Genomic DNA, 13,031 nt, shown 5'->3' on the forward strand with positions numbered 1-13,031 from the left:
GAACAGTAAAGAATGTTACAGCAGCACAACAGTAAGAATCCATAATAGTGGAAAAATGGGGAGAAAAATCTCCAGCAACTCTGAAGTCATACAACTCTTCCTGCTGACAGGCATGGCTTGTTTTTCCTTCAAGAAAAGTGTGTCAAAATGAACTGGACTTAAACAACTGCTAATTGTAACTGTGATGAATTGTATAGGTTAGAGGAAGAGAAGGTAGAGGAAGAACACTGCTCTGGTTAAATCCTTGGACAAGCTCTCTACTCACGGCTCAGGACTCCACTCTGAATTTGCATATACCTAGCTTGTGTTTCAAGTGCTGACTGAAAAATAGAGGTTTTTTTATCATATGTCACAACTCCTGTGAACAATATATTAAATTAGAACTCGTGAGATGATCAGTTACTATTTTCATCTAATCTATGTAGGGAGAAAAAGTGACAATACCTACATGTATGTGAAAATGGTAACCTGGGTGTAATTTGACCTACATTTCAAGAGCTTATCTAATCACTTAACAATAGTAAAACAAAAATTAAATAAGATTTATTACTTAAAAAAAAATAATGAATCTAGGTGATATGAGATAGAATTAATGATTTTATCTAGGACACACATTATAAATGCTAAACAATGAGAATAATAATTTGGAATGAGCGTGTTTATTCTTTGTTAACCAACACATTGTCCTCAGGGTTTTGCAAATGAATCACTGATTATTTACATACCATCAGTCAGTCATCAGTTTTAGTCAAGACATCAGTCATATTTGTCTAACATTCTTCTACACCAGAAAAGATGTTGCAGTAAAACACAGAACATCTGATATCTCTGAATATATAAACATATTCAAATATATTAAAAGCACATATATTTCGGTAGTTTATTACTTAAGATAACTACAAAAGCAAATAATTAAAATGACAAAATATGGCAAGAGATGGAACAGCATTATCAAATTAACTCTAGTTCACTATTTTCCTTCACCAGAAGGACTTCCTATTGGTATTGTTATGGGTATACTTAAGTATTATATGTGCACTCCAGACAGTTCATTTCGCAACTCAAAATCAACATTTAATTCACATCTTTTTGCCCAAATTTTGATGCACTGGTAACCTGTTAAGGCCTAAGGAGTGCACCTTATTGCACCCAGTGAAGCCAAACTAATGCTCCTCCCCACTGCCCCTTCCCTCCCATGGAAGTGCTGTTTGCAATGATTACAGGTCCCAGCACATGAAAGATGTACAAGTTCTAGCATGAACACCTAAACTGTTAAAACAGAAATAGAGAGTCAAGAGGTCTAAGTTTTATTTGTTGTTCTTTCACTGAGATGCTGCTGGACAAGGCAGACTTTCCTTCAGCCTTCTCCATCTAAAGTCTCCTTCTAAAATAGAAACTACCTACATACACCTTCTGTACAAGCAACTACCTTCCTAAACAGAAGTTACTATAGAAATTAAAAGCTTGATAGGAACATGGCACATTATCAGCTAGCAATTGGTGAACAAAATGCTGTGCATTCTTTTGGTAACACGGAAGAAAAAGAGCAGAACATTATAGGTTTTTTTGTATTTTTACTTTATGTTTTATGGTATTATGATTAATGACATTGCCAGTATCAATTAGACAAAAATAAAAGTGATGAACCAGTCAACCTCAGAATGTTTACTACTGAGGGTAACTTATTCAACATTAAAGCTTTAATTTTTTTATTTTTATTTTTAACTATGAGACCGAGTAAACACGTGTAGTGTTACACACTCCACTACATGGTTATTTTACTGACATATATTTAAAAAAAACTGAAACAAAACCTCATTTCAACACAGACAGCCATCAAAGAATTTTGTATACTTAACAAAAAAAAAAGCTACCAATGCAAATCACAGAATTCAAACCAAGCATGAGTAAGAATCATATGAAATCACCACACAGACATACATTCATGTTAGTACTATTCTTTCTTATGAAGACATAGTCTAGTAAACTGAAAACCAGAACAAAGAACCCCAGAACATTAAACCAACCTAGTCCTTGTAACAGCAACTGGCACTTTTGTAAACAAAATTTACTTTAAAACCTCAACATATGAGCTGCTGTAGGATTTAAGCCCTGATCTGAAGCCTTAGGAAGAACCCCAATATTTGAATGAGTATGGCTCATGGCTGTAGGCTTAGTATGGAAATATCCCTCATAAAATCCTACCATCGTGCTTTATGCACTTCTGTATCTGCAAATACAGGTTTGCTGGTTCATGAGTTTTACAGATTATTTGCTACCTTCAAATTCTATGCTCAACAACTTCTCAAATATTTTTTCCTTCAAGAAGAAACAGCAGTGGAGAATAGAATGCAAGAGTTTTAAAAACATACATTTCCAAGATCCACTTCCCAGTTTAAGACCACTGTACATTGCTTGTTCTACATACTATGGGCGGACCATGACAGATAAAACAAGCACCATCATTATGTAATAACCTGCAATTATCTTTATGGCTATTGAATTCCATTCTTCCTATGCAATACATAAAATGCAAATGTAAAGCAATAGTACAAATTACAAGCCCTAACAAGGCAGTAAATCTGAACCAAGTCACGCAACATAACGTGTCTATAAACTTTCCCACCAGATGCAAAAAAGGCTTTCAAAAGCTGCTCTTTTTAACTTATTTTTCTTAATTTTTTTAAAGAAAATTAATGAACCCCCCCCATCTCTAGTCATAGCTGAATAGCAAATAAATAGTTCTACCAAATTTGAGGAGAATTCACAGAAATTGAGATGAATATTTTAAGATTTATCAGTAGATGTGGCGGTCCTTTACTACAGCATTTTAAAAATAAAATGCTTAAAAATAAAAGAACTGTCATCAGAAATACAGTTGATTGGAGATTATGAGTCATATTAAGATCATAACCTATAAAAATCATCAGCTGTGCAGAATGAGCTGTTGCAGTTGACATATCTTATTAACAAAATCTTCCAATAAATTACAGAAAAAGCTCATTTAAAAAAATTGCTTTTGGCTTTCAGCATATGGAGCTTAAGGTGCTCCTAACACTAACATGTTTTATGTGGTTTTAGTGACTAGATGCTACAAACAAGTCAGCTTGTTCTGGAAAAGTTGTACTAATAAATTTAGTGAGAATGAAGGGAGGTTTCTTTCTTCCAGAATTCAAATGTAACATGTTTTGATCATAAAGTACACTTTTAGAGAGCTTTGCTTCCCTTGGTTTGTGGGCAGAAGATACTAAGAACAAAATCATGAAAGGATGACTAATTAAATCATAGTGTCTGTAAGTACTTCTGCAGCTTCACTGAACTACAGCAGTTATCACTTTACTCTTAACTCTCCAATACCAGAATCAGCAGATTCTGTGACAAAACAAGAGCTCACCTATTCTGAAAAACTGTGAGGTCAATAATACAACTACAACGGTAAGACCAGCCAAGAAGCACAATACAGTGGAATATGAAAGATCTTCTACACTTTTACCTATCGTGACAAGTGAAATATCTTGCAACATAAAAAGCCAAAACAAAACCCCCAAACCTTTACAGCTGACAGATCTTGTGCTTTTAAGCTATAATGAAAACCTAGACACTTAAAATATTTCAGCACCGAAAAAGTCTAGTTTTCTGATTCCACAACTTTTTAAACTACCAGAAACATTTCATGACATGAAGACATTTTTTTTCCCTCCCCATTTTATTTTTGGCCTCAAACAATATGTAAGGTCCACTGCTTGGAGTTTTGCCTGCTTCTGGCACTCGGCTGCTACTCTGACAATGGCCAACATATTGAGGTAAAGGAGCACTTCCTCATTGGTAGTTTGTTAATATTTTCAATGAAAAACATGGACAGCAAAAATAAACTGCAGATTACTGGGCACTGGCTAAAATGAAAGATTCTAAGAGACAAGCATCAATGACATCTATTACTGAAAAATGTCTGCTGCAAACAGCTTATATTTATTTTCCCAGCCTCTAGATCATGCAATTTACTGTCTTCAGCTGCTACAAACTCTGCTGTTTCAAATACTGCCAGTACTAACTTGCACAGACCCACTTCTAATCTAAAATCTCAATGGCCCATTTTAATTATGTGTTATAAAGTTTGCCCTTATTAACAGAAGAAACCCAGACAATCTTTGATGATCCAATACTCTGTTTAAGTAAGTTAATGCTGGTATGGTAATCAATCTAGTGAATATTGTACTGTCATCTACTCTAAAAATTTAAACTATTTGCTCCAAATGCTTGCTCAAAATAAGGAATTCATTACGGAATGCAATTCAGGAAGTTAACTTTGTGCCTTTGTCTCAAAGTCTTAAGTAGTATAATATTAACAGCTATCCAAATTAGCCTAAAAGATCTCTATGTAAAGCATGGTCAGAGTACTGTGAATCATGAGAACTACATATTATTTCAGGATTATCTATCAGTCTCATAAACTTCCAGTTTTGCTATTGGTAAAAGAGTAAAACAACACCAGGCACCACAGACCTGACAAGCTTCATATGGTATGCAGGTCCATCATTCTATCCAATACAACACAAATATGTTTTGGAAGGTAGTCAAATAGTATATGCTGCATAACATCCTACGCTCCTTTGAGAGGCAGCTGCCTGGCATAGACTAAAAGAGTCTAGTGCAAAAAGATCAAGTCATATCTGAACTCCACATCGTTCTTGCCACTGACTTTGTGACCTCAACACACTACACATCAGGTTTTAGTTAAGTCAGCTACAAACAAAATCAATGAAGTTCAAAACCAAAAGAAAATATTATTCTTTTTCAGAATATTTATCTCAGGTTTTTTAAACAGCAGTAGAACTTTTTATACAAGTGTATTTGTGTTTTGGTATTTGCAGCAGTTTAGCACAAACCTTAAATGCTGTCAAATAAATCAAACTGCTAAAGCACAACAGTAAAGAAACTGGCCTGGAAAAAAAATCTCCTTTGACCCTGCATATTACACTTTTGTTTGTTCTCTACTATAGTTAATTACTCAGACATAGACAAGTATTGCAGCCTTTTCACAGTACCTGGAATTTGGTCTATGTTGTAAACAAAAGTTGCAATGAAGTCTTTTAAGAGACTTCCAAATGATGAAATCAGAGTAAGGAAAAAAACACAAATATGTTCTTATCTTTCAATTTGAACTTGAGGATAAACCTCTTCCATTGACAGTCTTACACACAACTGTTTGGCCCCTGGCAACGTGTCTAGACAATGTCTGTTATTTATTTCACTTCTAAAAGATATGCACTAAATACAATGGTCATCACAAAAAAAAGCACCCCCAAAAGAAACAGGTCTGCGCTGCGTATTTCCTTTACACTTCAATAGTGAGAAATTATTGGAAGGCTGCTGGTCACAGCACCATAGCTAAATTAGTCCTGATCTTAGCTATTCACCAGAGAACAAGCAGCAGGTACATACACATAGGAAATGAGTACTTTAAAAGATATATACAAGAACGTGGTGTTGATCAGGGAACATCTTACTTAGTCAACACCTAAAAAACCCCCATGGAAATAAGAAGAAAAATACCTAAATGTCTTGTTTTTAGCAGCATCACCGGCAACGTACTCTGAAATTCACTAATACTGCGCAATCATAGTGCAGTCACATAATCAAGTACAATTTGCAAATTACTGAGCTGGAGGTTTTTACTGATTTGTCATTATGGTTACATATGTGCCCCTAGCTGACAAAAACGACTAAAAATGAAACAAAACTACACAGAATGAATGTACCCAGGTAGCCAAGAAGGTCAATGGCATCCTGAGTTGTATCAGCAATAGTGTGGCCAGCAGAACCAGGGCAGTGCTTGACCCCTGTACTCAGCACTGGCGAGGCCACACCTCAAATGCTGTGTCCAGTTCTGGGCCTCTCACTACAAGAAAGACCTTGAGATGCTGGAGTGTGTCCAGAGAAGGGCAACAGAGCTGGGGAAAGGTCTGGAGCACAAGTCTTAGGATGAGGGGATAGGGCATCTGGGTTATTTAGTCTGGAGGATTTGAAGCTCAAGGAGGACCCTTATCTCCCTCTACAAGCATCTGAAAGGAGGTTGTAACGAGGTGGGGGTCGGCCTCTTCTCCCAGATAACAAGTAACAGGAGAAGAGGAAATGGCCTCAAGTTGCACCAGAGGAGGTTTAGGTTGGATATTAGGAAAAATTTCTTCAGTGGAAGAGTGATCAGGCACTGGAACTGGCTGCCCAGGGTAGTGCTGGAGTCACCACCTCTGGAAGCATTAATTTGATGTGCAGATGGGGCACTTAGGGACAGACATGGGGTTATTAGTGAACTTGGCAGTGCTGGGCTAATGGTTGGACTTCATGATCTTAGAGGTCTTTTCTAACCTAAAAAATTCTATGAAAATTTGGAAGGGGTATTTCAGATGTTGAGCCTGTTACCTTTTCTATTACTGTGGCGTACAAAGTCTCTGTAAAGAGGCAGAAATGTGAACTAGAGACTGACTCTCAAAATGAGTATGTACACTGAATACTTCCCTTTATAAAATACTGTGGAGAAAATTAAAAATGCTGCAACCAACAGAAAATAATTTAATTCAAAACGAACATGCTGATTAAAAATCCAACTGCAAAAAAAGGCAAAAGAAAAGTATACAAGGATTTTCCTGAGCCAAAGCCACATTCTTTTCAAATAAGAGAACGTTAATGAAAGATTTATCATAATAAATTTCACAGTAGTTTGAGCCATCAGCTTGATTCTGCGGCTGTTTCAACACAAAGTTTTCACTTATATCAAATGGATTTGCATAAGAAAACAATTTGAAAGTGGATACAAAGGTCCACATTCAATTAAAAACCTTTGCATTAAAGTATAACTTTCTAAAAGAAAAAATAATGGATGTGCTTTTTAAGTGTAAGCCAACATTTCTTTTAGAACAGCTCTTTAGCATAGAAAATACACAATAATGCTTTTTCTTTCAAATGTAAAGGAATATGCCAAGAGAAGTTATGAAGAGAGATTTTTTTGCTGCAGACATTATAATGGGTATAATGTTTCCAACTAAATAAAATCTGAAGAAGTTTTACTAGAATAACTGAAGAAATTTTGCTACAATTTTAGAATTCAAAGGAAGAAACAGTGTACCCTGCATTGCTCTTTTGACTATCCTCAGTCTTCTTAATATACTCAGCTATTTCCCTTAAAACACACACACACTTGAACTCAATTTTAAATTTAGTGCCATGAATATCTTCGAAATAACCTGGCAAATTCTCCTCTCCAGTCCATAACAATACAACTTATGTTACACCTTCAAACTTTTATTCTTTATAGGAAAAGTACTATCACCACAAAGATGACAGAATAACATCTTGTATTTCCAGAGTGTATTCTCAACAACCACAAAGATTTTGTAACATTGCATACTGATCTCACAGCTTACATTCTTAAACCTGAGTACTGGCTTATGACACAAAGCTTTAGAGTCATGCTTGTAGTGTGATTACCTACTGACATCCATAAAAATCAATAAAAACTTCAGAAGAGCATTAGAAATCACTGGGATACTATGAGTGATTGATCAGGTGAAATAATGGTCTTTAGTATTTCACCAGATTTTAATACAAGTAGTATTAATTAAATATAAAAAAGAGGATGTTAGAGAAAGCACAACACAGGTTTGAACTTCGCAAATCCCTACAGAGAAGCTACTGCACACTATAAGGTGGGCTACAGACTAGAACAAAATTCAAACACATTAAATTCTGCAGTAAAACATAAAGCTGTTAATACACTAACAGCCTTCAATTACTGATTGTTCTTCCACCTTTCAGGGTAATATATTAGCAATTATTTCTACTACAGCAATAGACACTCTATCCATCATGTACCATAATCCAGAAGGTAGCATCGAAACCACCATAACTGGCAGCCATGATGGGAAATAAACTATTTTATTGCAATACATTAAAGGTCTATTTCTGCCAAAAAGTCTCATCCAAAGAAAAGACACAGACAGCTTAAAAAAAAACCCAAACCACTTTTTTTTTTTCAATAGCTTTACAAATTTGGAGCAGTCAGAGCACAATTATTTCAACCACAACAGAGTAGTTCTGATTCTACCTGCTTTTATGTTGTTTATGTTCTTGTCACATGAGATGACATTCATCTAGCTCAGAATACAGGAAGCTAAAGGCAACAAGGGTATAAGATCCACGCCTGCTACAAAGCACATTCTCATAACCAATGCAGGAGCCTAAATCAAACAATTCTTCTACTCTCAACAAATACTTCTGGAATAAAACAGTATTTCTTCTCCTGTTGCTACTCAGACAGACTACACATCACTTTCCTACTACAGTTAACTTGCCAGTTTGCACTGAAGAAGCCTGACTAAGAAAACTAAGGATTTCACTAGTACATTGTCCATCAAGAAGGATCCGCTGGTGTAAAAAATCAGGCTATTATATACAAAAAGACATCGATTTTAAAATCCCAAAGCTAAGACATTAAGGCTTCTGAAATGTCAAAATAAAGGCAGACTGGGAAACTTTGATTATGCTACCTGCTCTGTATGTCTCTTCACCTCACACTACATATGCATGCAAAATAAATACATATTTTCCTTCAGACTAATGAATCACTCAGTACTCATGATGAACAAAGCTCCAGGAAGAGACTTGTGGAGCACTAATGATTGTGGACCACAGTATATGAACCTTGTTTACAGAAGATGTTTAGTGAACATGATTGGGAATTACAGTAAGGAGGAGTATGCTGTCATGCATTAAAGCATTACTCTTCAGAAACAACAGCAGGTGGTTCTGTTTCCATCACGGGGTTCCTACATGATGACAATTATGTAAGTCATGCATCACCTTCCAACCTCCAAGTTACCCCAGAAACTGAACAGAGAGGTACAAGACAGCCCTGCATTTGAAGCTATAGAACATATTGCTTCTGCACTTGACCTGAAATTCTTGATTAATTTAAAATTCTTCCTGAAAAATACGGCACTTGGGAGTTCTGGCAGGAGCAGACAGCACAGTTCACATTAGACATTCTCAGTCTTCTTTTTCCCACAGAGTCTTTCAGAAACAAATCCCAGCTATCTCCTGCAGTCTAGGTGAACTGTTGCTGTGTCCTGCTTAACAACAACCTTCCCAAAAAGGCCTCAGCCAAGCCTCTTATATCTGACTGGAAACAGTCCCATTCAATGAGATGAAAAAGCCCAATGAAAGACAGCCTCTGGGAGCAGAGCTGCTACTTATAAACACAGGAATAAACTGAAAGTATCTGCATACTTTTGAGAAGCAGCTCATTACTCAAACAGAAAACAATCTACAGAAGGTAGAAAGATCATAGGATTCCAATCTCTAACTGCCATCAGAAATTCCAGATAGTTGTGCCTGCCTTTATTTTCATGGTTTGTAGCTTGAGACATCTTATTTGGTGAAACACTGAAAACTCACACTTGCAATTGTGATCTAACAATAGCTGAAGACAGTTCTAACAATAAGATGAAGAGGAGGTAATGGAATCCACACTGACAATTTCATCTCAACACATCAGTTTTTAAAGATTAAGTAGCTGTTCCTCTTTCCAAATATTTAAAAGTAAATAGCTGATTAAGAAGGCAGACACATGGTTTAAAGGAAAGATGAGTGCTGGCAACATCAACTGACTCAAACCTTGTCTGCAGTGGAAGTTCTGGCACTTCATTCTGACAGTCATGATAGACAGAAAACCGAATCTCCCACTGCATTCTCTAAATATAGGAACATTGACCTTATGATGGGCTTCCACAATAGCTGCTTCAAAGAGAGACTGACCCTGTGTTGTGAAAACCACTCATTTCAATTTCTTCCATGGTGCTAGTTCATCACAAATTGCTTTTTCTGTTTTTATTTCTCCTCTTAGCATAGAAATAAATGTGCTTTTTTCCTCAACTCGCAAAAATACTTTATAGCCCTATTTTCAAAAGGATCTGGTCAAATTTGTGTTCATTGTGAACAGTGAAGCAAAGTGATCACTGAAGCTTTCAGTTCAAGTAACCAGAATTTGCTTTCATTCCCTATTAAGAAATGGTATATTTAGTTTGATTTTCTGCTTCTACTGTCAAGACTACTGGTACAACTGAGACTGTTCATTAAAAATCCAAACACTAACACGTCATGAAATTCCACAGATTCCTATAAAAGATCCCACTAAAGTGGCACACAAAACAACAGCATGTCCAACATCACCTTTCCAAAACAAAATTCAATCTGATTTAGAAATGGTGAACTTTCAAACTCTTGGAGAGAAGAAAGGTGGGAATGTCAAAATAATTACTAAGGAGACTGCAATAATTCATATTCTCTCACAGATACTGTCAACTTAGACAGTCATTTTACCTTGAGAAGGTATGTAGGAATATTGCTGAAATCGACAGGCAACTTCAAGAGGAAGCGAGCCGAGAATTCTCCAGTCTGTGGAAAAAACGTAACACTAATGAGACCTGGTAGCTAAAACAGAACAGCAAACATTCTGAGGATTAAATACTATCCAGAAAAATGACTAAGAGCTCATTCCAAAGAGAAGGGTTGAGATTTAAAACAAAATTGCTGAACAGAAGTACTGGAGAGGGAAAAAAAAATTTACAGATTTCACAAGTGTCATATGAAAAAACACTTTAAAGAACATTAACTATCATTGCCAGTAAGTCAACAGCAAAAAGTAGTTAGAATAAAACAATGTGCATGACCAAAAAATCAGACTGTATTTTGTTATGCCCTAAATATAGATGTATCTTGGCTGTACTCATTTCCGGACAAAGGACTGGCGAGACCTGCAAAGAGTCTGAAAGCAAAGCTAAAAACCTGATAAATTGATACGAGCATATAGATAAAACAGAGGCATCTTTACAAACATTGCAGACATACGTACAAGAATTTGTGTTCAGAAAGATGAGCATGTATCAAAAGTATCCTCTGAATAAACTTAGAGGAAAAGAGCTGAAGTAGGAGGTTTTAAATAATTTGTTTTCAGAATTATGTAACTCTAAACACCTAGACAACCGTGTACTGAGAATTTGCCAAGCGTCCCATACACATTGCTCTTTTTTACGTATAAAGGGTATGGGAAGGAAATGGAAAGGATTTCCTTTCTGTTTCATACACTTCCTTAAAACCAGACTTTGTCCACCTGGTTATGAAGCAACAAAGTTCACTGTTTTTTAAAAACAAATGCCTGCCTGATTTCCTCCATATTCATTTTTTATCATCTCAATTTTTTTAGTTCAAACCACAGAGCAGCTGTATTTGTTAGGTAGGTTGAAGTAGCAGTAAAGAAAGTGTTAAACATTAATTTTATGAAATTAAGCACAAAAAACTGGAATAATTTGAGACAAGCTAGCCAATTTGTCAGTGCCACTTTGTTTCTTGGTCTATCTACCAGGCATGAACTAGAGATAACTCATGCTATCTCTAAGTCACTAAACAAGAAAAAACAAGATCTGCAATGAAACTGAAATCTTTCCAATGGTACCTTTCAAGTTATATAATTTGCCAAAAGGGTTTGTGTGACATTGGGCTGTAATCCAACCTTACACCAGCTAGCTGAGAATTGGCCTTCGTTTCTGGTAGTCACAAAAGATAGGCAAAGAAATTGCACATAGAAACACTATGCAACAAAAAGTGAGTGCATATTAACACCCAACTGTGAAACCTTTCCTGATTACACCACTTGTGAGAAGAGATGCCAGCTTTCTGATGCGGTATTACTGATGTACGCAGAAAAATCACCAACTTCTTGCGCACATATAACATGAAGACTGCTACAACGACAGTCAGGGCCCTTACTTTTTATCCAGAGTGAAACAGATATTACACATGGTGCTTCTCTTCTGGACTTTCAAAAAATGCCATACAACATTTGCCATAAAATCCAGAAAATTATTTTTCGTATAATACCACGTCTGATGAACTGGGATGGCCACTGAACAGAGGAACGGCCTCTGACCAACGCTGCTCTGATCATCAGCTGCTCCAAAAAGTCTAGATCTTTCATGTAATTCAATCAAGATTATTTTGCAAACTAATACTTCCAAAGGTGTTCTGGCTGGACAGGGAGCAGCCCCTGTCCATGGTGCTCACCACCCCAGCCCCAACCAGCTGGATACAGGCATCAGGTTGAGACAGATGAATTTCTGGCCAGAGCCCTGAGCAATTAAATATTTAATGTCTCCTGCATCTGCTGGTACTCCGCCAACATGAAGCTAATAAGCTAGATAATAGTTTGTCAATTCATCATATGTCTTGGAGACTTGCACTTTAGGAAACTGGAGATAGTGGAACAAAGGTATAAGAGCAAATTTCTGCTCCATTTTGGGACACAGTGCTGAATTCAGGCCTTCTCTTCAAAGTTTTTTTAACTCATGCACCTAAGATGATTGCTTTCGTAACACTGTGCAAGGCTCGTATTTGATTATTTCCAAAATCTGTTGAACTACTATTGATCCCTGAGAGACAGCAACAACATGAATTTCAATTCATGCCTTCTAGGCAGAGAGGATAAAAGGCCATTTATCTCTTGCTTTTTAGAAAAACACTCCTATTTTGCTGATCCTTGAGGCTAACAAATCAGTTGTAAAGAACAGGAAAGAGAACCACACAAGTTAGTTTCACAGTTGTGTTTTAGGACACTAGTGAACAAGCCTCTGTCATGTATAGCAAGTTCATAGAATCTTCAAGACTCTCAAGAGTCTTCTTGAGAGAATGAAGACACACTATGGAAAAATCTAGAATAGCTCTGCAATGATGAAAAGGATTTGACTCAAAATGTATTTAAGATTTATTTTACTGGAATATTTTTAATTAAAACAGCATTTAAAATGAAAGAAAAGGAAGTTCTTTATTCAGTTACTGAAGACTGAGAAGACCTGAAAGCTACTTGAGTAGCTATGTCTTTCCTCTTTAAAAGGAAGAAAACCCCCAGTTTTCTACAGTCTTAGTAGAATTTTTGCAACTGGCAAAAGCTATGATAAAAATCTCAGTACAGTTCAGAAAGCCTT

General features: G+C 36.3%; 1 protein-coding gene across 2 annotated transcripts in view; it reads right to left on the reverse strand.

Moving 5' to 3' along the window:
• The window catches only part of BABAM2 (BRISC and BRCA1 A complex member 2), a 171,784-nt gene that overhangs the window by 110,120 nt on the left and 48,633 nt on the right, over positions 1 to 13,031 (reverse strand). For both annotated transcript variants that reach the window (XM_039569042.1, XM_010393724.4), the window contains exon 6: positions 10,375 to 10,449. In XM_039569042.1, the coding sequence (XP_039424976.1) occupies positions 10,375 to 10,449 (75 nt within the window). The remainder of the gene's footprint in view (positions 1 to 10,374; positions 10,450 to 13,031) is intronic.

The sequence above is a fragment of the Corvus cornix genome, chromosome 3 (genome assembly GCF_000738735.6).
Source record: "Corvus cornix cornix isolate S_Up_H32 chromosome 3, ASM73873v5, whole genome shotgun sequence".
Lineage (NCBI taxonomy): Eukaryota > Metazoa > Chordata > Aves > Passeriformes > Corvidae > Corvus > Corvus cornix.